Source organism: Bombus huntii, chromosome 12 (assembly GCF_024542735.1).
Source record: "Bombus huntii isolate Logan2020A chromosome 12, iyBomHunt1.1, whole genome shotgun sequence".
Taxonomy (NCBI): domain Eukaryota; kingdom Metazoa; phylum Arthropoda; class Insecta; order Hymenoptera; family Apidae; genus Bombus; species Bombus huntii.
In genome coordinates this window covers 2659760-2686750 of record NC_066249.1, presented here as the reverse complement: position 1 = coordinate 2686750, position 26991 = coordinate 2659760, and the positions used below count along the sequence as shown (strand labels likewise).

The window sequence follows — 26991 nt, the reverse complement described above, 5'->3', positions numbered from 1 at the left end:
AATTATCGGATAAATCTTGCTCCTTACTTACGAGAGAAGAAAAATGGAATTGGAAAATAATAATATAATAGCGATATCCCGTACGAAAATATTTGCGATATTAAATAGACATCTCAGTTTAAAAGAATGTTTCAACGTCGACAGGTGGGTGTATTCGAGGTTTTTTACGTTAGAGGGGTTACTATAAATGAACGATATAAAAGAAAGTTGAGAATAGCGTGATAATAATCGTTTATTATAAATAACTATTAACACGTTGTCCTGTCGGGTACATCATCATCTGACGAGTTTTGTTTCGCTTCGTTCATTGCTTAGGAATCCATGCAATAGTATACGTTACAATGGAGCATTTTATCCAGTTACTTAGGAATTACAAACATTTACTTTTAATGCGATTATTCGTGTGACGATTATTTACAGATAGAACGATCATCGGTACTGGCGCTGTAATTCGACCAGTAATTTTACAACTAACCGTAATTATTCGCTGATAAGAGAAATGGGACAATACTATACGAGCAGGAATCCAAGCGAGATCGCGTTTTGAATCGCGACAGCTTGGGGGATTACTGCGTCTTCGATAATGCCGGTTATAATCGTCGGTTTCTTTTTTTCCTTCTTTTTTTTTTCTTAATTATATCAAATGCAACGGTATTTCAAGTTATTCGAATGTCCGTAGTTTGCCCTCTTTAATTTATGGAAAATTACTGGATTTAATACCATCTTTTCTTCCGTTCTCTTCGCTCTCAATCGCTTTGATACATTGAAATCTTCTAAAATAGAAAAAGGAAATGGAAAAGGACAATACAAAGGAAAAGATAAAAGAATGCTTGAAAGAGAAAAAAAAATGTATCGTCGCTCGATATGCAGATCTCAATTCTTTTTAAAATGAAGGCTGTTCGATATAAATCTGGTCTTCTTGTTTTTTCGATGAAGTCGTCGAAAGGAATTCGGTATTGAAAAATATGCAATCGTTTTTAAGCCGAACACGTCATACTATTATTTCCGGTAAAAAATACAATACGGACCGTAATCAATACAGGCACGATAAATATTAAATCACACTGCGCACACGTATCAAGTGCTAACTGCATGATGCGTTATAGAGCAATTTTCCGCATTGTTTTCTACTCGTAAATCGGGGGCAATGCGACGCTGAGCTAAACGATTGAGACGATTTTGCAAGGAAAAAAATACAGTGAATAGCAACGAGGAACGAAACGAAATGTCATATAACGGAAAAGCGATTCGCATAAAATTACGTCGTATAGGTACATATTCCACTCATATTTACGAGTGACTGTTACGCTGTTTTTCGCTAAATAAAGTTCATATCGTTGTTTCGTATTGTTTTGCGTTCATTATCAACATCGTCTCATTTTGCTGGAACACATGTCGTTTAAAGTCAGTCGCATTGCTATTGGGGTGAGCGGGGAGGGGGGATTACCGGCTACGTAAACGAGGAACACGTATAATAAATATCGAATAACAGTTGTTACTTATGATAATACGAAGTAGTAGAATGCAGCGTACATATAGCATAGCAGTTGCCACAGAGAGTACCTACTACGTACGAGTTTGTCACATTCATACTAGATTTTATAATCACTAGATATTCCTTTTCCTTTCTTATCGATTCAGCCTACCCATTCATTTCTTTCATTCCTCCACACTCATTCTTCGTATCCATTCTACTTTACCGGTTCTTTCGTCTCGTTGTCTCTCGCGCATTTTTACTTTTTTATCGTACCTCTCATCAATATGTATCTCATACACGCATGCATACATTTATTCCCTTCGTTTCTCGGATTTTCATTTTATCGATATCGTCATGTGTTCAACGAAAAGATACAATAATCTTTCATTCACCTAATCATCCGTCAATAAACTGAAATTTGCCCATGTACTAGGATTTCCTTTCATCTTCGGTCCGTCCGTTATTTGTCCGTCATAACACAAACAATATAGACTTTTTAAAATGTCCAACAATGTCTATTAACATCCTTTAGCTATTCACACACTTTCGAAACCATCTTCTCCATCTCAACGTCCGTGTCGATGTCGTGGTGTACGTGATTACTAGCACTGGCATTGTTAATAGTATCGACAGAGTTAGTAATTGGCGTGCTGGTTGGAGGTAGCATTGTCGCTGATGGCGTGTCCAAACACGGGGTGCCAGGAGTGCTGGTAAGTTCGATCGGCAAGTCTGGTGACGCGAGTGGTTCCACCAAATCCTCTAAACCTTCAGGAGTTGGCAGTTTACTCAGTTCTTCTCTCAACAAACTGTAATGTCTCTGTAAGATAGTATAAAATAAGATTGCAACACGTTACCCTAACATACCTAAGTTGAAATAATAGCATATGTAAAACTAATTAATTACCCTTAAAGCTAATGCGTTCAAAGAAAGAGTGCGGCCGATCCTGCGATCTGATCCGTATAATTCCATATCCCTTATCCATCCTTCTAGTTGTGCAACAATTTCGTGCCTTTTTATCCAAAAGTGAGTGTGTATAACCTATAGTCGCCAAACACGAATGTAAGAATCCAGTTTTTGCATAATATGCGAATATCCAAATGTAATTACCTCTTTGAAACAAGGACATGGATTACGTATTTGATCAAGCATCGCCCACTTAGCAGTAGCCTGACAAATGTTCACATTGTATTCCAGACTAGATTGTGCCCCACTCGCCGTACCTCGTGATCGTTCGTATCCTGGTTCGTTGAAATAAGGTTCTGATACCAAAATCAGCGATTGTATTGATACTAAGACCTGTTTTAACATTTAGTTAGTTAGTGATCCAAAACGCAAACTTGATCTACGCTTTATTAATATTAACACTTACCTGCAGGAAACTACTAGTATGCGCATTCCATTTTTCTTCAGGACGACCGTGCCAAGTATTCAATACACTCAAGCAGACTTTTCCATCGTTGTACAAATTTGGGTTAAATCGTACGGTATGACGACCTGTAGTTTCTAAGTTTATTAACATCGGACTGTTAGGATAATCCGGAGGAAAGTACACGTCAAACTCGAAACACCCGTTGGCATATGGTGTTTCCTCCGGCCCTGTTATGAGTACCTAAAAAAAGAATTTCAATGTTCACAATACAAAGTATAATTAATAATTATGTTACGTTAGTTATTTGTCTCATTCATTCATGTAGTTACCTTCATTACATCTAATCTATCTGTGTCGCACCTAACGAAAACACTACTACTGTACGACAAAGGTAGCGCCGTAGAAAGTGTGACAGCTTCTTGAGCTAATCTCTTGACCCTCATGGGGTGACTTCTTTCGCCAGCTGCTCTCATGGTGGATTCAAAATGATATGAAACAGCAAACTTATATCCACCAGCTTCTGGATTTTCAGTAATCATCTCATATGTATCTACAATTGTAAGTAATATATTAACATAAAATAATATATGTATATAAAAAATGATAAGATCTAAAAGAAACACATTTTCTTACCAAATTGTAAATTTTTCATAACTTCTATGTATCGTTGTTCGATAGAAAGCAGAGGTAATTCTGGAGCTGTGGGACTTGGACCAGGTAGTTCTTCTTCGATTCCTGACAATCTAGAGGTAGCATTTTGCACTATAGTAGCACTCTCTTGAATATCAGGGATCAATGTCGCTAGACCTTCGTCTTGCTCAGTATCGTCAGGATACTTGAATAACGTCTTCGACTTATTACTCCTAGTGCGATTAATCTTGTGAACGTACGTATCCACGCAAACTCTCATACCGGATAAAAGTGATACAACGGATGGATCGCCAGACTTTCCGCCTCTAGGTAATAAAAGCGGAACTAATTGATTCGATAAAGCCATAGCTCTGAGCAGTTGCAATACTGCTCGATACAAAGGAATGTGCCTCGCCATGTCTAACACCGAATCGTTTCTCAAATACGAAGACAGGGCTGGAAGTAAACAGGATCGGGCTAGTAGATCGGGAAAAGATGCTGGCAGTTCTCTTTGTGTTTGTCCACCGGAGCCAATGTAACTTGCTAAAACTTGCAGTAATACTGTAACGTGCTCTTCTTCGGATCTCTGTCGCATCAAAGCTTGTTCGACATTCCACGACTGTTGTGTAGACCCGGTACCAAATCCTGTACCTTTCGCCCAGTACAAATGCGAATTATCGTCGCTACGTCCTGCTTCACCCTGGTTGCCAACTACTTTCTGCTCCGAATTTTCGTTCTGGTTCGTTTGGTGGGTAAATACGGCTAAACAATTCAACAACAGAAGCATAGCACCCACTTCGATGGTTGTTTTACGTAAAAGAAGACCATCGTCTGTGGTCGCAGGTGTAGCATCAAGTAATTGCTTTAACACTTGGAATGGCAAGGTTGGTAACAACGCAGCCAACGGTGACGTTAAAACGTCTCCACCTTCGCCATCGTCCGAAACGCCTAATGCAAGACGTAACAAACACTGTGCTCGTTTTCGGTCTCTTAATAGTACTTCCGCATAACCTGGAAGTCTGAGGAACAAACCAAAAGCAGCAAGGGAATGTGGTGGCACGTAAGCAGCTGGTGATGATGCCCATGAAGAAGAGTTATTTCCACTTTCTTCCACGACTTCACAAGCATCGTCGCTGATTCCTAATTTGACCCACTCCTCGTATGTTTGTTCTGGCGAAGGTAACGGGACGGGTGGTGGTCTAGAATCCGGATACACAAGCGGTAAATGTCGAGCTAACACCGCTAAACCACCACCTGCGCTGAACACTCCTAATGAACTTTCTATGCTTCTATAATTTAATAACTCGCTGTCGTTTTGTTTCGTTATGTCATCTGGAAGATAAGAGAACAGTTATCTATAAACGTTCCTCCAAACTAATGACTTTCACTTAATACATACCTTTTGAATCTTTATTACGTTGACGCAATATAAGATGCAAACAAGGTTCTGATAAAGATATTCCGCTATCTTCGGCAATAGCCAAAAGCTGAGCAATGGTCAACTGCGGTGGTAAAGGAGTATTTGGACGTGATGAATGTATCAAATATTGTTGATTAGTAGGATTGGTAGAATTCTGCTGAACATTATTAGTCGATGTTTTGCTCGTACTAGCCGCTCCGTCTATTAATACGAAATTTCAAGTAGAATAATTAAAATTTGCTCATATGTCATATATTATAATATAACATAAATAACGAATGACTTGCCAGAATTTATTCGCGACTTTCTTATAACAGGACCACGAGCTTGTGATCTGTTAGATGCCTCCTTAGCCCTCTTGTCTTTCGCTGTATTTCCCGCAGCTACGCTAAGAGTATCTACTATGAAAGCCATACCAGATTCCCAAAGCTCTCTAGATCGATTATTATTCGTTCCAGTTTCATTACCCTTATATGTATTTGGCAACAATAAAAAAAGCCATGTACCTTTGAAAAACATTCCAAATTTTATTAGAACCATATTGAGCATATGATTATTACTAATTGAAGAAAAGAATACTGAAACTTAACTCACCAGAGACTTGTTGTAATATATCCGCAACGGTTGATTGAGTAGACATGTACAGTAATTGATGATAATGACCGAGCGGATGAGCTGGATGCGGTGGCATAGCCAACATGCTATAATTGACTGCTGTATTTGAAACTTTCATCGGTGCATCGGAAGTTACAGACACTAATACCTTTTCACCTTCCAATAATAATTGCAAAATCAGTCGTCTCGTGAAACCCGAAATTCCATGAAGATAGCGCACATCTGTCCGACAAAAATGTTGTATACTACATGAAATAAAATAAATCTAAACTAAATTAAAAATAATCGTCTCTTACTGGAAGTTGTTCGTTGTTGAGAAATAACGTCGGTTAATAACTCGGCTAATAACTTTTGATTTTCAAGATGACACCAACAACACCTAGATAAAAATTTAATCATTGCACTTTCTAATGATGCATATGATATACTTGTTTTAGAACATCTGTAAAATAGAAATCTTTTTAGTATCAAATTTTCTTTTATATTTGTACCATAAATGAAGTGTGTATAACTACCTCAAAGAGGATAAAGATGGATTTTCTACGGGTCGATTACTGAGAAGTGAAAGAAGGGGTAACCAAAATCCACGTCCTTCTTTACCAAGCCAATCACGCATTCTACCTTCCGAGCAGACAAGGGTCAAAAATTCTAACACCATTGCTATACTTTCCGGTTCTGTCATACACAACTCACCTAAATAATGATCATCATAATACCGTTTATAAAGATTGTAAAAAAAAAGTTATTAGATTGTAAAAATTACAACTTTTCCAAATAACACACTTACCAACATAATTATTTGTATCCATGGAACTTTCACCAGCTTTATCATTATCAGTTAAACTTCCTAAGTTACTTTGACAGCTACCCTTCGTTGATATTCGTCTACTTTGCGGTTGCTCTGGTCGTGAACTTTCCAGATTACAAAAATCTACATAGAAGTATCGCCCTTTAGAAATTTGTCCAATTCTAGAATAATAATCTCACAAAATAATCTCTCACCGATAATTAACATTGTCAACGAAGCAGGAAGTCCAGAATCAATCAATTGTTGAATACCCGGTGGAGACCGAGCGGCTGCAGCTACAGTAAGCAACTGCCCTTCTGTTAAATTTAATCGTTTATATTCTGATAACACATAACGATAGTACCATTCTTCGCCATTAAATTCACTCTTCCTATCATCTGTTTGACTCTCTCTTTCCTTACGATCATCCGATATAGATGCAGAATGATCTGTTGCCATATTAGGTACCAAAATTCGTACTCTTTGAAGAAGCAAAGGGAATAATGAGGGTCTCACGTAGCAAAACGCACAAAGAGCAGAATCAATCGCCTGTTTTAAGGCAGAACTCGTTCCCAAAACCAAAGTCCACTGATACAAAGCACTAATTGAAAAGATAGCTTATATTAAAAACTATCAAATGGAAAAAAAATTAAATATATCGAGAATACAACTTACTTAAAAAGTTCGTCGGTCAATAAAGCCTGTAAATCATAATTAAGATTTTGCTGTTGATGTGCTTCCCATATAATAGAAGACACACAATGAATATATACAGCAGGCGGATTAATAGCATTAGGACCATTACTGGGCCGAGAAATTCCATTTACTGCTGATGCATGGAGCCACGATAACACCGCTGTCATACGAGCTTCCGTGCAAGAATCTTGAATGGAACATAGTTGCTGCAATAATTCTACAACCAATTGGACAGTTGATGTTTCTTGTGTAGTTGTGGCACCTGTAAAATACCAACCGGTTCGATTTCAATTCATGTATTCAGAAAAATACACTTGAAAAAAAAAGAAAAGAATCGATTCCCAAGAAAAGCAGTACCTTGAAAGAAAGAAGTAGACCTGTTGTTGAGTAAAAGACCAATGAGTCGAAGTCCAAGCTCTCGAGAATGTAAGCCTAGTTGCAAAAGAACCCTCTCCAGATTGGGAGTAAAAAGAGATGGTGCTGGGAGTAACAGAAGATTACAACATGCCTCAACCAGTCCTTCAACTGAAGCCGCAGAATTAAGCACTTTAACAGCAAGATTGCTGTTCAACGTGCTTACGGATAGACATTGATGCAACAATCGCAACCAACCCAAGCTAGACAGATACGTTAAATTGATACGTAAAATTGTATTTGGACTGATGAAATCATAGAAGTGTTCGCTTCACAGTGAATACGATTGAAAATTATATCAATAAATGTACGATTTAGGCAATCAGTAAATAATTACCTTGTCTTCGTAAGTTGTTCTTCGTCTATTGTATCGTGATTCGTTTTTATTTCACCGAATGCTGTGGTACCTAATAATCTAATCTGACTTAAACTTATATTTCTTGAGTCGCGCGGCTTGTATAGTCGTACGAGTACAGATGTTGCTACTTCTGGCTGAGATAAAGTGATACGAATAAATGTCAAGCCTGCCGTAGGCATCGGTGGACAAACAGGTGTTAGAGGACTGTTACTTTCTCTCGAAACTTCGATAGCCACAGCCGACGGACACGCTATAAGATAGTAATATTATAATATCAAAATATAGCATGTACTGTCCATTAATATTGTGTTTATATATCTTACTAGCTAAAGACGTAAGATGCGGTTGAAGTTCCACTTTTCTCAATAATATAGCACAAGGTAAAGTGATCGCAAGATCAACCCATGCCTCATCAGGGAAACAGTGATATAACCATGCAGCTGTCCTGGCTCGCTTATGTGGCGTGGAATTTTGTATGAGAACATCTGCCGGTTGTGCAGCAGGATTAAACCAAGATATAATACCCAAAGGAGCAAAGTTTAATAATCCATCTTCATAAGTCTCTAGAGTATTCATGGACTTTTTGCTACTTGAAGACGCTACTGGTAACACATTAGGAACATTCGAAAGATGTTCCATTACTAATGCAATCACATCAGGCGAAGCAGAGTTAGTGTTGCCACTGTTACTTGATTTTACTAAATTTTCACAAAGTACTTTCACTCCACCCATCGCTGTAAACATTGCCAATGATACTTCATTGTCCAAAACCCTTAAGATATACCAAAGAAGAGGCTCTGACAATTGCATAACACCCAACTGTCGATTTAATTCTCTTTGTTCACATGCTGCAGAAAATATAACATATTAAATATGAAAACATGTTCCTCCAGAAATTGAAATTCCTGAAAATAATGTGACTTACAAGAGGAAAGGTATTGATAAAGTGGATTGAGAACTAAAGAGCGATTGCTTGCTTTTTTAGTAAGAGTAGTCAAAAGTTGAAATGTAGCGTCTGGTATCGAAGCGGGATCACCAAGTTCAGTTGCTGTTCCTGCACCAGCACTTTCACCTAAAAGCATAGCTAGAGATGAACCGGTACTATGGCCTAGAGCTCCTAGCAAACGCATCATGGTAGGTTCATGTTGCAAAACTGAAAATCATAACATTTCATTAATTAATATTTGATTAGAACAAGCTTATTGCATTTTGATACATACCCGTATCTGCAACACATCGTACACGAGGTTTATTAGATGTACATTGTTGTAAGCGTGATGAAGACTGTTGTTCTGCAACTTTACTTTCATCCGTTTGTGAAATATTTACTTTCATTTGAGTATCATTGATATCAATATTTGCATCGAAATTTGTTTCACATAGATCGATTCTTATTGGGCCGTCAGATCGACCTGGGCAGGGCTGGAAATATAAAATATTGTAATATGAAAATAAATTCTAAATATCTATTCGATATGAAACATTTTAAACAATAATGTGTACCTCTGGTAAAGGTGTTTGAATAAGTCGGTATACTAATTTAATAAGAGCTACGACTAAAGTATCCCATGATGTAGGATGATCTTGTCTGGTATCTCCACCGAATACACAAGCAAATAAACTTCCAAATCCTCCAGATGAATTTGCTAAATCACCAGTGCCACCACATTGAGCTCCAACTGTTATAAAACAGGAAAATGGAAAATGGAACTATATGACAATTCAGTAATATGATACTTTATATTGGTTCATAAAAGTACCTTCAGAACCCCTAACATAAGTAGAAACTAGCACTCCAACGCATTCTGTTATACTCATTGCAGTTCCTAAATCTGTGTTGGTAAAATTTAGATTTGTTAAGGATGTTATAAGTTTGTACTGTGCGTCTAAGGGTCCTCTTCTTGTAGACAGAGCTCCACCAGGTTGTACAAGTTGATATACTACCCATAGCAAGAGTTCCTTTAATGCATTCCCTAAAGTACTGCCAGGCGTAATCACGTCGCATCTCATTTTTAATCTAACTAAAAAATATTGTAGTGCTTGGCAAACAGTAGGTCCAGCCTAAAAATCATATATTGAAATACAAAATTACAGAATATTGCAAAGTATCTAATATTTGAGAAGGCATATCAACATACCATAATATATTGTTTGTCCATAGCGTTAACATTTAATCCGCTTCCAGAAAGTAAACGCAAAAGCATAGGACCCATGTTACGTTCTTTTACAATACATCCGGCCATACCACCCAGAAGACCCTCTAGTGGTTGTCTACTATTTGCAGCTTCTGCAGGATTTGTCTGTAACGGTTGATTATTTGCCAGAGTCAAACATTGGAGAGCGAGACACCAGGCTCGTAAAGAAACTCCTGGATGCCTACAAATTGATTTTTATTACTGAAAACTTCAAATAAAAAATGATTATTGTTAAAATGAATTTTGTATTTACCAAGATAATGCAGATATAAGATTTGAAATAGCTGTTGAACTTAAAGGTATAACAGGTGTAAGTGAAGGATCAAATTGATTTGGGGAATTTGATTGTTCTGTAGAAGCATCTAAATTCAATGTTAGCCAAAGTTGAAGGATAAGTTCCAGATTTGTTTCCACGCTCTGTTGCGAAATAGAAATAATTTTTAGTTTACCCTTTAGTTCACTGGGTATAAGTAGTGGATATTATATGAGTAGTAGCGTTGCTGCTTAATTAATATTACCTGTAAATATAATTCCGCGAATATTTTGTCAAAACATCTCGTTAACATTATTAAACTCGAAAAAGTTGTGTCAGGCGAGTTCCAAATGTCTTGACTTCTCTCATTCCAGTTAGGTTCTGCTTTGGAAGTTGATTGTTGAGGATATCGACTTGACTCTGGTGGAACCTTTTATATAAGAAAATAAAAATAAATTTTATCCAAATTATGCTAGAAATAAATATAAATTAAACATCACCAACTTACATGTATTGTGGTACTTATACTATAAGGTAAATTATACATGCTGAACATAGACAATATCCTTAGTGATAACTCTATTCCCATTTCCACCCCATATTCCAATCTTGCATCCATTGCCAAAGAAATCCTATAAAAATTTTCAGTTAATTTAATATTTCGAACAGTTGGATTATATTCAAGTATTTACATATATATTACATACCCAGATATGTCTACATTCTTAGGTAATGGATGACCTTTCTTCAACGTATTTCTACCACGTTCTAAAATATCATCTAAGAAATCTTCAAATTCACTGTCATCAGACTCTAAAAGGGAAGGCAAAAATCCATTGGACTTTGATGTTGATGCAGCTGCAGACATCACCATTATACCATCTTGAGCATCTTCTTCTCCTTCACCTTCCGCAAATCCTTCATCATTACCAAGTGGAACAGTAGTATTACTTGTTTCAGCAGCACTAACATATTCTTCTTCTGGTGTTCGACTCTTTTCCGTAACAAGAGATTCGAAGTTTTCCTCGGAAGGACTTCCTTCATGAGTAGAACACGTTTTTGGAATTAATTTTCCACCTGCAAAAAGATTAATGAAGACCAAAAAGAAAAATACATATAAATAATAGATATTACAATCGTATTTCAGAGTAGTAATGCAATAAAAACTGTATTATACCTTCTAATAAATCCTGCAAAAGGCACGAAACTGCATGCGAAGACCAGGCCGCGTCAGAAGTACCCGTTGCCAATCTGACTAATTTTAGGAGCTGTTCTTCACTCATAAGCTCACACAAGCTAATTGCAGGACGTGTAGATATCACTAGCCTAGCGACTACCTATATGGTACATGATACAATAATTCAAACAGTTGCCCCATAAAAAGCATAAAGCTTATTATATATTAAAAATTATCAACTATATCTACAAGCTAGTAATGTTTTGATTGTAAATCATAGTACTAAGCATTGGTACAAATAGAGCATTAATGAACTAATTTTATCAGTTATATTTCGTTTATAAATAAATAATATATAATGAAGATAAAATTTATAGTACTTTTTACATCAAAAAAGAAAAAAGGAAACAAAACAAAAACTCGACAAATACATATCATATTTTTGAATTTCCTTACCTTGCAAGCTAATAGGAACATATCCACATTAGCAGAATTATATAAAATAAGAGCAATGAGCCCACGTGCAACAGGCAAAACATGTTGATGTGATAAGTTGGATATATATTCAACATCCGCGTCCGTTGTTTCCGATTTACTGGAACTTATATAATACATTTAAGTTATTATAAAATCTTAAAAAGAGATAGATGAAACTGTTATATAAATTTCCATTACAAACCTTGCGTTTGCTTGTGATTGTAAACTACGGGAAGTATGTTGTGTATCACTTTTGCGAATACTAAGAATATCTTTGAAATGCTTGGCAGAATTTTGTCTTAATGTTTTCTTAAAAAACTGCTCCTGCGATTTTAATGTTGCTTTCATTTTATTACACAATGAAGCAGTATGTGAAAGATTAGTCCACCCCTTTAAAATTCATACAACATATTAACTCCTTAAATGCTTACTATATTTATTACTATAAGATGAGAGTACTTTCATACCTGCGATGACGTATGGAACACTTTTTTTGCTTGCTCTAACTCTTGAAGTTGTTGCTTGTGATGCATTATATGTTTCTGTAATTTTTTACGATAACTAAAAGTCAGAGAACGATTGGCATTACCGTATTTCCTCTGCATTGCAGATTCTCCTTGAATAAATTCCCAGCGAGATGATAAACCTTGTAAACGAATTTTTATGATAATCAACATTTAAAATATTGGTACTACCATCTATATGAAATATCCACGCGTATATGTAGTACCTTGTTCTTTAGTTTTTTCATTATTCTCTTCCAAGCAAGTAGGTGGTATCGCTATAGTATCCAAACATACTGACAGGAAAAGCAGTACCCAGCCAATAAGTGTTACGTCCAAGTGATTTGTATCTGATGTTTGAGGATTTGACAATGGTGCCAATAATTTGCCTAGCGTGCGAACCATAGCATCTATTACAGAAGATCTATTGACGCCAGCAATCAATGATTTACGTCCGAGAAGTGTTAGCAAAATAAATACTCTAAAAAATTAAACAAGGAATTTCCGATTTATATAACGTTTTTAATTTTTATTAAAAAGTTCTAAACACTACATATTGTCGTACCTGTCTTGTGGAAATATGTGCGTAGACGACGACGAATAGAGATTAATTAAAACATTAGACAAAAAATTTCCCCACCAAGGTTGATGACCAGCCATACGTGTTAGAAGTGCAACCGCTTGTAGTTGTAAACGCGGAGCTGGTGTAACAACACAAATCGAATGAAAAAACTTTTCACAAACGGTTGGTGTAAAAACATCGCATATTGATAACGGTATCTAAAAGAAAAAGAAAAAATATATATATATACAAAATTCTAAACGATCATAATGTCATATATACAATTATAGTACATAAAAATTAAGAAACATACGCTAGGTATTGGACCAATTTCATATACTGCAAACAGTAGAATATCGAGTAAAGTTTCTCCAAGGGCTCGCAATTTGTCAGTAGGTGCATTCGCTAAAGACATTGTAGGTATGGTTCGAGAACCTTTCCATGATTCCAATCGTCTCCATACACCTCGGACAACATTTAGTTGATGTTGAAACATTACGCATTCCTATAATATTCAACATGTACATTTTTTATGCATGTAATGAGTCTTTATATTAAAATACTTAATTTAACTTACTTGATAAGTAGCCAATATTTTTGCAGATGGCTGTTCTTTATTTTCATTAGGTACTTTATTAAAAGAAAGATAGTGTTGCATATGCATAACATTAGTAGTTTCTGAACACAACAGTGGATCTAATAGGCTTTTTAGTTTTTCAGTAGCTAGGCTAAATCTAGAAGAATAAGAGAATAAATGTTAATCATAAACTGTATAAAACATAATAAACAAAATTTATACTTCCAAACAAATATATTGTAAGTACCTGCACTGCACATCTTCTGCAAGAGCTGACAATATATTGCACTGCGTATTGATAGTAGCTTGTACATTAGAATCAAAGGTGTTGTCGCAAGCTACTGAACTACTATTTAATTCCGCATAATCTTCTCCAGGTAAGACCATCATGTGCCCATAGAAAATTCCTAATGGAATTTTACACATTGTAGGAGACATTCCATACCGACCTATGATTATAATCTGAAAGCAATAAGACAATTTTTTGTTATAATATAAATGAGTAAATAAATTAAGCTAAATGAAATGAATAAGTTCTTTTATTATAATAAAATATAGTGAATATTATTAAATACCTTTAGATATCTACAAACAGGTGGTGGTTGAAGATCACATACAACCAATGACCTATTTCCAATATCACCAGCAACAATGAGTCGTGTACCATCAACTTCTTCCTTTTTTGTCCATATATCTATAGACAGTGATGCTAAATCACTGCAGCAAGGAATAATCAAATCCGTAAGTAATACAGGTGATCCAAAATCGAGAATAACAAATCGGCGAGCACCAGAATGCATTCGATCGACCACCAGTGCCTGTTGTGGTGGCCAACACAATAATCTTCCCCATGGGAATGTAACATCTTTTCGCTGTAATATATACAGATAATAAAGAGAGTTCTTTAATAATATTTATTTTGATAATTGTTAAACATCTACTTCGTTTCTACTTTGTTATGAAATGGATCATAATCATTCAAACAAATACATGAAGATGCAAAAATAAATCAGTTCATCTTACAAAACAGTACATTAAGACTGAATATTTGTAAGAATTAGAAATTTGGGTAAAATCATTTTTTTAGATATCGCTCTATACAATTCACTTCCACATTCCATACATTTCATGGCAGAAATAATTTTTTTATTCAAGTTATTCCTATATTCTTACCCAAAATTTCATGGTGTAGGAGGGAATATATGCGTTTATATATATAACATTAAAAGCATTAAGTAGGAATCAATTCTACATGTCTCATTTAATTAAATCTATAAAGCAAAAGTGTATGCGCCCGCGTGTAAGTGTGTTTGTGTATGTGCGAAATAAAACTGGAAACGATATTATATTTGCAAAATTAAATCATGAAAGTAGATGTAGACAACCTCGTATCATTAAAATATTTGCGCGTGCGTGGAAATCAAAACAAATCATTCAGTACAATAAGACCTGTGTAACTGGATAGCGTTTTTATCACACCTATGTTTTATAAATCTTATAGATAAATATAAATGGGAAAATGTGCAATATGATAATATAATATGAAAATGACATTTATGTTAAATGCATGGTATCCTAAGGCTGTCATGCAATTTGCAATTTATGTATCTAGCTTTGTATCTGACAATTAACGAAATTATATAAACTCAGTTACAAACAGCATATTAATAAAGCTATAAAAATTTATGGTAACGACAGGAAATCGTCGAACTGAGAAACAGAAAGAAAAAGTGCAATTTTTCATCTATGTAATCTACCTTTTTAGAATTGCTGTCTTCAACTTTGTTTATAGTAGTATTGATATTTTGTACAGACGATTTTTCTTTCGTTACAGTAGAACTTAATATACGTGAAGTAGGCATATCATTTTGTGTATTATGCCATGTCTGATTGTTGATAGGCATATCGTTAGCTTCATCACAGTCTGATTGATCATCAGGTGTGAATATCAGTTGTGGAGCAGGGTTCTTTAACATTCTTCCTGTACATAGACTAAGTAGATCGCTTAACATAGGTGTTGGCTTAGCCTGAACATCTGCTCCTAACGATCCAGCATCCAAGTTCTACAATGTACAATGATTTCTATCTAGATTATGTTTCCTCTATTTGAAAAAACATCTATACCATTTAGGTTTAATGTTCAATGCTAAATGATTGTAACAGCTTTAACCCTTTTAATTAAAAAGCAGAAATTGGTAAACTCCCTGTTTCGTTTTACCATGTTGCTTTGTAGATAATGTTTGTTTGTTTTTACTAATGTGAGTATTGTCACGTTTACATCAAATTTGAAATAATTGCATGCTCCATGAAATCGTTAGATTTAGAGTGTAATAGAAAAAGGAAAACAGAAAAGATGTAGGAACTGTTGATATATTAATATAAAAAAGGTAGATAGATTACGAGAACTTACGTAAGTGTGATGAATGGTTTTGATGTCAGGTACACCATTGTTATTTGTAGCTGTGCTATCATAAAGAGGTGCTCCAATATTACTTGTATTCATGCATGGGTCAATTTTCTCCATCTTGGTACCATCAGAAGCAGCAAGACAAGTGAAATGGAGAGGCTCAACCTGAGGTTTTACAATTTTTATCCATTTTTGTAATCAAATATTATTGATATGCTATATTCTAGTTCTTCATAATATCAATAAATCACCTCTAAAAGTCCTTTCATATTATGATTAGCACATAAAGCCTTCAACTTGCTAGATACCACAAGTTCACTAGTTGGATGTGTAGGCAGTGTAAGTAGGTCCCTCAAATCAATAGCATCCTGAGAATACATGGAACTTGATGAAGCAGCTGACGGTCCTGTCTGTTCATTAGCTACAGCTGACACATATGTGGGAGGTATAGGACTATATTTGGGAGGCATCGGCGATTCTAAGTCGAACAATTCGGTCTCAAATGGAGAATTATACAAACCAAATCTATAAAAAATTGGAAACTTCTGTTGATGTTGTATTAAATCATTTCAATAAAACATATTACATTAAGATATTTAATCATACCTTGTCGCGAGTAATAAATGATATGGATTTACACGATTCGATATTTCAGCAGCTATTTGTTGTATTAAAGAAACACATTGTTGAGCAATACTGTGATTTCTATCTCGTATTAAAGTTCTATTTATTAATAATTGTAGCCAACGTAGCGAACCAGCCCATTCAACTTCTACTATTGATGGTAACAACATTACTAAAACAGACACCAAAGCTTCGTCGAAAGATTGAGATGGAGGATCATTCAAATTATAAAAACCACTGAAAACAATTTGTAGCATTATAGAATAAATTTTACGTATTATTTACGCAAAAGTTATTGCATCGTTAACTTACATATTACAAAGCATAATTAATTTTATACACTTGTGCGCTATACTTCGACCAGCATGCAAAAGGCAAGTTCTTAATAAATTAGATAGCCGTGCTTGTACTGAACGAATTGTTTCCAACTGGAAACTTTTTATTTCGATATTATTTTGATTGTTACGAAGTCTCGTCAATCTGATAGAGGCTATCCATACAAGAACATCTAATGCCAGTGATTGTGCAATAGGCGATCTGTAACATTTCAATGTGTTATAACGTTATGCGTATAATAAATATAAGTAATACCATTTATAATTGTTATAAAACTTACTTGTCAAGCGTCTCTAAACAAGCAACACTTAATAAATTTTCAAAGCAACTTTTAGATTCTAGCATAGCGCATCGCTGTGCCCTTTCATTTGGTATATTAGTAGGATATACTGTTCGAACGGTAATTGATATTTCATAAATACAATCACAACCTTAAATAAATATGGAGAAAAAGGAATTAATCACAGGAGTTGATATATATATAATAAATCAGTAAGAAAAATTGTACCTACCGATGTAAACGTCTAATTTCTTATTACTTGTACCTTCTACAAATCGACGCACTTCGACTATCCTCAACTTTTTAGATGTAGGAGGTTTGTTGTCTGATGAGTTTGTTTTCGATTTTGGCGTTGCCTAGAAATAAAGGAAAATGACATTTATCATGTATATTGTATTTAAATTTCAATACGCACTTTAAATAAGTACTTACATTATCTTTCGTAGGATCGATTAGAGCCTTCATATGAACAAGAAGCGTTCTGGCTTTAGAACGAAACAATTTTGGGCTAGTCAGTGTAACACAACCAGAACGCCAAGATAAGTCCAAACTACGATGTAAATCAATCGGTCCACATAAAATCTCCGTATTATGTTGCCGCTGAAACTCCTCTGTGACCACAGGATTTTCTCCCTTCTGCTCATTACCTATGTTAAAATCTATTCTTTCATCCACAGGAGTTAATAAAGGCTCATGATGACCAATTCTTTTAATATTTTGCTTTAGTAAAGTAATTTGAATTGATGGCAATTCTTGACAAACTGAATGCAAACTGTACCGTACATCTACATGACCAATACGTCCTGCAGCACTTCGAGGGAGAGTCAATTCAAATATGTGCTCGTCCCAAGTATTTCTATAATTTATAAAGTAATCAACAAAGATAAAATATAAAATAAAATTATACCTTCTAAATATCTGTATATATCTATATTTATACATACCGTTCATTATGTAAACGCCATGTACGGGTATGGTGTTGATCTTCTGACTGATGAAAATGCTGGGGATGACGACGCTGTCGTTGAGCTTGCATCATTTCATTCCAACAAGGAGGAACGGTAGCACCATATGCGGGAGAGTGATGATCAAATCGTGTCAATTCATAAAGAGAACGTAAATCCGAATACGAGAAATTCAATTTGTGCGAAATTAATTGGTCTCTAAAAAAATATAATATTTCATGTTTTAAAATATTTTTACATAATTATTTTAATTTCATCTTTAATCTTACTGAAAACTAGATGACGTTGACGTGCTAGGAATTGTACTTTTATTACTACTTTCTTCAGTTGTCATCATATTAATATCCTCAATATCCTCTTTGTCTTCCATGGAATCTTCTTCATCTGCAGTAATAAAAAAGTGAAGAGCGCCATCACTTGTACATGCACACAATCTCTCTAAGCCTGGAAAGATTATATTGTACAAAAATAAAAACTATTAATAGAAATATGAATAAATATTACAACTTACTGGTACAATAAGTTGCAGAAACAAACTTTTTGCCTTCTACTCTTGCTTCGGTAATAGTTTTTAATGAATCTAAATTTAATACTCTGATAACACCATCTCTGCATACTAGAGCTACTTGTCCTATAGGTGCTGATGCACTTGAATTACTAGCAGAATTTCTACTAAAATTTTCATCAGATGGTGTATATTTATTTTTCTCTTGAAGAGGTAAAAACACATGTTCAACAGGAGCTTCATCTGCAGATAACTCTCGTTTTGCTACTGGTTCAGAAAATACTTTTACCACTTGCCCCGAAAAATCCAAAGCATACACAAGTAAAACGGTATTTATATTATTTATATCATCAGGTATTTTACCATTTATTAGTCTATCAGACTGTGTATCATTATGGTCCCAATACACATAACCTTTCTGTGCGAAAAATTCGCTATCTTCATCGATATCCATCTGATTATTATTTGAAATTAACGAATCTGTGTTATCTGTTGTAGGACACATAGCAACATACAAATGTCTTCCATCTTTAGATGGTTCAATGTGTGTAATTTTAACAAAATCAGGGGCTTCAATACGTAATGTCTTTATAACAACTGGTTCAGTCTTTGTTATTTTCATAATATCCAAACTTTTCTTATTCGCAGTTGTTAGATCAGATGTTGATGCAAAATGTTCTGGACCATTTATAGGATTAAAATTGGCATCAAATGAACTGGATGTTGGGGGTACTGTGATACCAATTGGATTTGAGTAGATCCCATTGGAAGATGATGCAGTAAGAGCAGATGTTGGAAAAATACCATCAAAATGTGGACCAACTACCTCTGAATCTACATCCTCTATTACTGGAACTTCATAAAAAAATTTACCAACCAAAAATTCTTGATATAAATTTTCTTGACGTTCACCGTTTGAACTAGCACTGGTGCCTGTTCCAGATAATGTCTTTTTAGCCTTAGAATCCTTAGTATTATCTTCTTTAATTGATTGTGTTGCAATTTTGTGATGAAAATCATAAAATACTAAATAGTGCAATCTTGATGGTGTGTATTTATCACCTGCTACCTTCATTATATCTAAAGTGTCACTGGTAGCACTATTTACACTGTTCATTGCACGAACGAGAGATGATGAAGCTAGATCTGCTGAAGTAGCCCACACATTTTCTAAAGTCCTTAATTGTGATGGATTACTAACTGTCACAGTAACAGCACACACTACACATGGCCTGATTTTAGAGTCTGATGTCTCTACAGGTAAAAGCGTAGAACCAGATATTTTTGCTTCACTGTTTTGAGATACAGGAGAACCTACTACAGACAATGCTGTGACTTGTACTTTATGAGAACCTGGATGCTTAAAATCAGAAAGGGAATCTGCTTCTGAATTAAGTGTCCTTAAATATGATGTCAAATTTCTTGTGGAACCAAACTGAATAGAGTCTTTATTATTTATTTCTTGATCTATAGGAGCCACATAAAATGATACCTCCCTCTGTAAAAAATACATTAGATGAGAATACTTTTACATGAAAAGCATCAATTAACATGTTACTATTATCATTGTTATAATTATTATATATTACCTTTAATTGATTTGTTACATTCCAGACATTAATAAAACCTCCACTGGAAGCTGTAGCTACAAGGCCACTGACATTTGTAGTGCTAATTACATCTACAGTATCACCAGCCTCACGTGCAGGAGCAGTAGCAAGGATAACAGACAAAGGAACATTTTGTGTATATTCTCCTTTGACAAATGGACATGCTGGAGAATGACGTTCATGTTCTGACCAAGGTTCGTCTGTTGGTTCCCAACAAACTAAACACACATTACATGTAAAACACATTATCCTATCGTCACCTGTTGCATTTGGCTGATGATAAAAACCAGCCTGAGCCATTTGATCTGGTAAAGCCCATCTAAAGAACAATATACATATGATAAATCTGTTCAATTATTATCCAATAAAAACCAATGATTTAAGTGTTATACTTGTAATTCATGTGTGGCCATTTTGAAAAAGTATCTCGACGTGTAGCTTCACTAAACATTAATGCTTTATCAGCAGGACCTCCTTCTAATGGCAGACCTGGTAATAGGCCATTTAATCGTTCATTAATGGCAGAAGCAATTGGCAATGCCGGAATATATCTGCTTAATCTCTTCAATTCAGTTACTAATCCTGAACACACAAGTTTCAGAGAACTGTGTGGTAGTTCCAAACATACTGTATTCCACTGTTGAGAACAAGATAAATTAATATTTAAATAAATATTAGTTCATTCAGTAGTTCAAAATTTTTGGTATCTATTTATTTGTTATACATACTTTTTGGGCCTTAATTCCCTTTTTCTGGTTTGCTTCTACTGTAAACGTTTTACTTATTAATTCATCTTTTACTTCTTGCACATGATCTATTCCTGGTAACTCTACACATCGTAGACACTGATATAATAAAGTAGCTTCAGAAAACAATAACTCTAATTTTACAATTTCTTCACTTCTTGAAACAGGTGTTTGTAAAAGAGTGTCCAAAAAGAGTACACCATTATAATCACTACGTACTCCAATTCCTCTTCCATCTGTATATAATATTTTATCTACACCATTTGGCAAATATGTACCTTGAAGTCTTCCATTTAATTTTCCTGTAAAAATAAAAATTATTATATCTAATTACTTTAATCTATTAAAAAAGATTAAGCAAACAGAATTTATTTTTTTATCAAAGGTGAACTTTAAAAATATCAACAAAGACAACACAAAAAACAAAGACATTTATGTAGCACTATAAAATAAATATCAATAGATATCTTGTACAATCTACATTTTCAAAAATTATTATTACATAATGATTGGTACAATTGTAGAAGTTGATATACTTCTTATAAAGACTACAAGACTTTAATCAATCAACAAATAGCAAAAACATCTTCCCCAAAAAGAAACATGATTGTAAATTGAGTAATAATAGGAACAGTTTAGAAGATAGTCAAATGACTCTAAGAACTTGGTTATATCTCAAACGGTGACAAACAAATGATAACGATTAGTTAATAATAAAAATTGATCATATTAAAATCAGTGAGATTATACAAGTTTGAGTCACGCCTGACGTTTTGTACGCGTATACGACCTTGACCATGAGGCGTGATTGAATATTACAAATCAATTACCTACAAGATTTTTAATATAATGATTTATCATGGATATGAAATTCTCCTTTATAAGAAACAAACGAATCGAAATGCTTACCGGATAAAGAACTTTTTTGCAAAATTACTCCTGAGTTGACATCAAATACATATACTTGCGCACTGCCAGTGGTAATTAGTAACACATTTAGATTAGCATGATAAATTATACTTTTACACTCAGTATCCACATTTAAGTAACCGTCTTCCTTTAATAACCACAGATCATCATCAGCCATTTTGCTCATACAGATTACAATTCTCAAAAAATTTGCCTAATGCGCGAACATCACAAAAAACATGGCGTACTCATCACCGCCATCTTTGAGTAGAACGTCAGCAAATCGCTCTGAAGTTAGCTAATAACCGTCGAACGATTATTCCGCGCTAACGATACATCATCGATACATTATTCTTCGATCTTCAAAACTGCATCTTCGAACAGCATCGCAATGTACATACGCAGTATAAGAAAAATTAATATTGTTTTACAAATAAATAATAAATAAATTTTTCTTACACAATTCTCCGTACGTCTAGAGGATATTAAAAATTCTAAATAGTGCATATTAATGAGTAGATTACCATATATTTTCTTGTATTTGTTTATATGATTTCAATGTTTAAAAAAAATATATTTACAAGATGAAAAATATTTTTTTCGAGTTCCGATTGTACATGTACTTCATAAGCAGTAAATTATAACTATATGAAATTCATTTGTATAATCATTATGAAATTGTTAAAAAATGTAAACTCACGTCATCATGTTTCTTAATTTCTAGTATTTCTTTTTATAATAGACATTACTTTTAAGAGGTTCAAAGAATTTAATATTATGTAATCATAAGACTCTATATGTAAGATTTTATCCTTAAAGTTTAAGGTGGTTTTAAGATCTTTACATACATATACATATGAAATGTGCTATTACTTCTAGAAATTATACGAATCTATATAAGATATTAACTGGGATAAATATAAAAGGAAAAGATTATATAATATCTTGTTAGGTTGTATTTAAATAAACTACCTTGCTTTTATTAATTATGTACAGTAAATTTGTCTTAATACATTAATTTAAACTGCCCTAAGTATTTTGGTTTCTCTAGCAGCCTCTAATTCTTCCATGAATTTCTTAACATTTTCTTTTCTCTCTTTCATAAATTGTGTATGTTCTTCTGGATCTAATTTATGTACAATTTGAATACCACATGATCGAGCTACACCAACAAGCATTTGACAAATTTGTTGTAAGCTTAATAATGCCAAAGGTGGATCTTCTGCTTTAATACAGGCAATCTCGTATAAGTGTTTAAATGTTATTTTTCCTGCTACTTCCCCTGAAGAATATTATAATTTATTTAATGTATATCTACATATTCATATTTTACAATATAACATTTACCTGTTTTTATTTTTCCTTTTTCAATCCCAGCTGCTTGTTTCAAGAAATATGTTGCTGGTGGTTTGTGTATTACTAAATCGTAACTCCTATCAGATCTGACTTTAACACGACATGGTAAAGGTATGCCTTCTTTAATATTCTCAGTTCTTGTATTAAAATCTTTGCAAAAGTTTGCTACATTAATATTCCTCTAAAAGTAATAATGTAAATTTTTCATCAAAAACCTATATATTTTTTATAAAACTTAAAACAGTTGGATTGTTTAGTACAGTTACCGCACATAATAAATTACGATGTCAACTTACGACGTCGTAAAATACCCTAAATTTTAAATATAAAATATTTTAACCTGTCCTAGTTGTGATCCCAATGGTGGTTTAGCATTTGCCATTCCTGCGGGTATAGTTACCCGTAAAGGTAAAGGGTGTTCTACCTTTGGTAGTACTTTCTTGAGCATTTTCCCTTTTTTAATTGCCTTAGACATCTCTGTAGACTTTTATTCAACTGCTTTAATCTATTTAAACTTAATTTATTCAAGTTTAATTTCGATTTGATGAATATAAAATTGTTATATTTCTTTATTACTATTCAATAGCTTTCAATGCATAGAATCCAAAAATGCAAGTCTTAATTTTAAGAAATCAGCGGTTCCAGAGTTATACCTACGTAAAACTTATCAGTTTTAGCGTATTTTAGAGGTTAGTATGACACCATATTGCTCCTATTCGTAATCCAATTGGTCTACATAAATGAGATAAATTGGTCTACATAAATTTGAACTGAATATCGTTGAGTATTAGTATGTATTTGTATGAGGATAAGGCATAATCCAAACCTAATCCGGAGAGGAAATTTCTTCTCTGCCTATTCCAATACTCACGATTCAAAATCCCGCCATAAGATGATTAACATCCACCTGCATTTGATACAGCCAGCGACTCCACTCATTGGACGAATTGTAGATAGAAGCCAACATGATGTTAATGTAAACTGTCAAATACGCTAAAAACACTTAATTTTATATACGGATAACTTTTTAACTACTAGATTCCTAAAATTAAGATTAGCATTTTTGGATTCTATGCATTGAAAACCATTAAATTGCAATAAAAGAGGCAATAATTTTATTTCCATTAAAGCGAAGTTCAGCCTTTATTCGTATCAAATAAGTTCAAGTTTTGTATTCCAAACGTTTTATGTAGTAATAAAATAATATAGTTATTTTATCAGGTTGGCCAAGCTTGAAAAGGAAGTTTACTATGCTATAGTATAAATACATATCAATTATTTTGGTATATGTCAGTGCAAATAAGTATTAAATAATTTAAAAATATTATTGAATTAAATAGATATAATCATTATAAGTCTTTTATAAAGATAACTAATCAATAACACAATCAAAATGGGTAAACGTCAGCATCAGAAAGATAAGATGTAAGATTTTTAAAAATATTATTTAGGTTATAATTTTATATTTTGCATTTATCGAATTAAATTGTTTGTATTTATTATTCTTCCAGGTATTTAACATATACAGAATGGACAACATTATATGGTGGAAAAAAATCTGGAAGTTCTGAAGCAACTGAAGATACAACATTTCGTCGCTTGCCTTATGATCATTGTTGTTTAACTTTACAACCTTTCCAGCACCCTTATTGTGATCCACAAGGAAACATTTTTGAATTAGAAGCAATATTAGAATATATAAAAAAACTTAAGCATAATCCAGTTACAGGAAAGCCATTAGACACAAAAACTTTAATAAAACTTAATTTTCATAAGAATTCAGAAGGACAATATCATTGTCCAGTTCTTTTCAAATTATTCACTAAACACTCTCATATTGTTGCTATCAAAACAACTGGAAATGTATTTTCATATGAGGTAAGTGTTCATTAAGATAGAAAACTTTTATTCGTGATATATAGCAATATTTTTTTAGGCAATAGAGCAGTTGAATATAAAGGCACGTAATTGGAAAGATTTAATAAACGATCAACCTTTTACGAGGAAGGACATTATCATAGTACAAGATCCAAACAATGCAATGAAATTCAATTTATCTACATTCCACCATATTAAAAATAATATAAAACTTGAAGATGAAGGTAATATCTTACAAGTACATTTCAAAATAGAAATTTTCATTTATTGCAATAACACTTTTATATATACTAATATGAATAAATATGATATAGATACTGATAATTATTCTAGAAATGATAAGGGAACGTAATGATCCAAATGCAAAATTGAAAACTGTATCTATGGAAACTAAAGAAATATTAGCTGAATTAGATAGAGATTATAAACAGACTGAGACCAAAAAAGAAATCTCTAAACCAAAAGCAGACAAATTTAATGCGGTTTGTATATTAATATAAGTTATATATATATAAAATATAACATTTGAAAATAGAAACTTATAAATATAGGCACATTACTCCACTGGTGCGGTTGCAGCTGGCTTTACATCAACAGTAATGCCAACAGAAACTACACACCAAGCAGCAGTTATTGCAGAAGATTTAGTACGATATGAAAGAGTTCGAAAGAAAGGTATGAACACAATTATTACTATATATATCCTTATATTTTGTTCGACTGAAACATTTTTTCTTTTTTTTTTTTCAGGATATGTAAGATTAGTCATGAATTTTGGTGCTTTAAATTTAGAACTGCATTGTGATCTTGTACCAAAAACTTGTGAAAATTTTATAAAACACTGTCAGAATGGTTACTATGATGGAACAAAGTTTCATAGATCCATACGAAATTTTATGGTAAATATATGGCTATTTTGAGTAAGAGATTTATAAATAATAAAAATGTTAACATTGTATTTTACTTAGATACAAGGAGGTGATCCTACAAATACTGGTAATGGAGGAACATCTATTTGGGGTAAAACATTTGAAGATGAATTCAAACCAAATTTAGTTCATCAAGGAAGAGGAATTTTATCAATGGCAAATGCTGGATCAAACACAAATGGATCGCAATTGTATATATTGTATTTCATGTTTACATACGTTTACAAATGGAATTTCATTAAAATCTAATAATTCCGTTCCATTTAATTACAGTTTCATTACGTTCCGATCGTGTAGACATTTAGATCGCAAACATACAGTTTTTGGAAAAATAGTAGGTGGATTAGAAACGTTAAATGCCATTGAAAAAATTGAAGTAGATAACAAAGACAGACCAATAGAAGATATAATAATACAAAAAGCACAAGTGTTTGTTGATCCTTTTCAAGAAGCAGATGAACAATTAGCTGCAGAACGTGCAGCCGAAATTGAACGATTGGCTCAAGAAGCTGCGAAAAATAAATCAGATAATGAAGCAGGAAAGAATGACGTGTTAAAAGTATATCGATCAGGCGTAGGAAAATATATAAAACCGAACAACGAAGAAGACAAGTAAAATCGCATTACATATATTTGTCGCTACGTATATATACATTTTTACAGCAATATTAATTGTTAATTTTATTTGCAGGATCAAGAAAGAGGAATCAAGTATACCACCTATAATTAAAAAGAGAAAAATCGTAACAAACTCATTTGGTGATTTTTCGTCTTGGTAGCTATATAAATTATGAAGAAACTATGTAACAAGTATAGGTTATTTGAAATTCTATAGTATAGATTTCAATTTCACTTCATACTCTATAAATGTAAATAATTTTTATGACTATAAGGAATTAAACCATAATCTATATATTTTTATTGCTCCCATTATG

The 26991-nt window shown here is 33.5% G+C and overlaps 3 protein-coding genes across 6 annotated transcripts; 1 reads left to right on the top strand and 2 right to left on the bottom strand.

The window, feature by feature from the left end:
* Positions 1-214: 214 nt before the first annotated feature.
* Positions 215-22163, bottom strand: LOC126871892 (baculoviral IAP repeat-containing protein 6). 3 transcript variants are annotated; one of them, XM_050631212.1, is made up of 51 exons: positions 21894-22163; positions 20967-21286; positions 20631-20875; positions 20218-20557; positions 18635-20126; positions 18393-18567; positions 18103-18321; positions 17591-18014; positions 17391-17514; positions 17159-17309; positions 16855-17079; positions 16525-16779; positions 16170-16443; positions 15922-16083; positions 15269-15574; positions 14087-14383; positions 13759-13973; positions 13512-13668; positions 13248-13439; positions 12938-13152; positions 12600-12853; positions 12337-12515; positions 12072-12259; positions 11849-11993; positions 11393-11552; positions 10923-11292; positions 10724-10847; positions 10481-10645; positions 10216-10379; positions 9906-10143; positions 9528-9828; positions 9271-9446; positions 8988-9189; positions 8693-8920; positions 8091-8615; positions 7747-8017; positions 7353-7612; positions 6975-7257; positions 6515-6900; positions 6300-6443; positions 6028-6205; positions 5809-5954; positions 5492-5734; positions 5185-5403; positions 4877-5098; positions 3481-4809; positions 3177-3397; positions 2848-3087; positions 2586-2774; positions 2382-2516; positions 215-2294 (listed from the first exon to the last, which is right to left on the bottom strand). In XM_050631212.1, the coding sequence occupies exons 1-51, from the start codon at positions 22078-22080 to the stop codon at positions 2010-2012; spliced, it is 14145 nt and encodes a 4714-aa protein (XP_050487169.1). In that variant the 5' UTR covers positions 22081-22163; the 3' UTR covers positions 215-2009. The 3 variants fall into 3 exon arrangements, with proteins under 3 accessions (XP_050487169.1, XP_050487172.1, XP_050487173.1); XM_050631215.1 differs by having other exon boundaries at positions 18393-18507; XM_050631216.1 differs by lacking the exon at positions 15269-15574.
* Positions 22164-22846: 683 nt separating this feature from the next.
* Positions 22847-24283, bottom strand: LOC126871898 (39S ribosomal protein L11, mitochondrial). Of its 2 annotated transcripts, XM_050631229.1 has the most exons (4): positions 24121-24283; positions 23590-23981; positions 23241-23430; positions 22847-23175 (listed from the first exon to the last, which is right to left on the bottom strand). In XM_050631229.1, the coding sequence occupies exons 2-4, from the start codon at positions 23722-23724 to the stop codon at positions 22913-22915; spliced, it is 588 nt and encodes a 195-aa protein (XP_050487186.1). In that variant the 5' UTR covers positions 23725-23981; positions 24121-24283; the 3' UTR covers positions 22847-22912. The 2 variants fall into 2 exon arrangements, with proteins under 2 accessions (XP_050487186.1, XP_050487185.1); XM_050631228.1 differs by having other exon boundaries at positions 23590-24282.
* A 180-nt stretch (positions 24284-24463) lies between these two features.
* LOC126871896 (RING-type E3 ubiquitin-protein ligase PPIL2) lies at positions 24464-26977 on the top strand. The gene is made up of 9 exons (XM_050631225.1): positions 24464-24674; positions 24761-25127; positions 25186-25351; positions 25461-25609; positions 25679-25802; positions 25878-26026; positions 26096-26247; positions 26330-26668; positions 26748-26977. Exons 1-9 carry the CDS (start codon positions 24643-24645, stop codon positions 26833-26835), a joined length of 1566 nt encoding a protein of 521 aa, XP_050487182.1. The 5' UTR covers positions 24464-24642; the 3' UTR covers positions 26836-26977.
* The last annotated feature ends 14 nt before the right edge of the window (positions 26978-26991 follow it).

Coding starts and splice junctions, on each gene's coding strand:
- LOC126871898 (XM_050631229.1), bottom strand. CDS start 23,724: ATGTCTAAGGCAATTAAAAAAGGGAAAATGCTCAAGAAAGTACTACCA. Junction 23,431..23,589: donor TGGGATCACAACTAGGACAG/GTTAAAATATTT, acceptor TATTACTTTTAG/AGGAATATTAATGTAGCAAA. Junction 23,176..23,240: donor AAAAGGAAAAATAAAAACAG/GTAAATGTTATA, acceptor AATATTCTTCAG/GGGAAGTAGCAGGAAAAATA.
- LOC126871896 (XM_050631225.1), top strand. CDS start 24,643: ATGGGTAAACGTCAGCATCAGAAAGATAAGAT. Junction 25,352..25,460: donor TATAAAACTTGAAGATGAAG/GTAATATCTTAC, acceptor TAATTATTCTAG/AAATGATAAGGGAACGTAAT. Junction 26,669..26,747: donor CCGAACAACGAAGAAGACAA/GTAAAATCGCAT, acceptor TTTTATTTGCAG/GATCAAGAAAGAGGAATCAA.
- LOC126871892 (XM_050631212.1), bottom strand. CDS start 22,080: ATGAGCAAAATGGCTGATGATGATCTGTGGTTATTAAAGGAAGACGGT. Junction 14,384..15,268: donor AAGACAGCAATTCTAAAAAG/GTAGATTACATA, acceptor TATATATTACAG/CGAAAAGATGTTACATTCCC. Junction 9,829..9,905: donor TGGACAAACAATATATTATG/GTATGTTGATAT, acceptor TATGATTTTTAG/GCTGGACCTACTGTTTGCCA.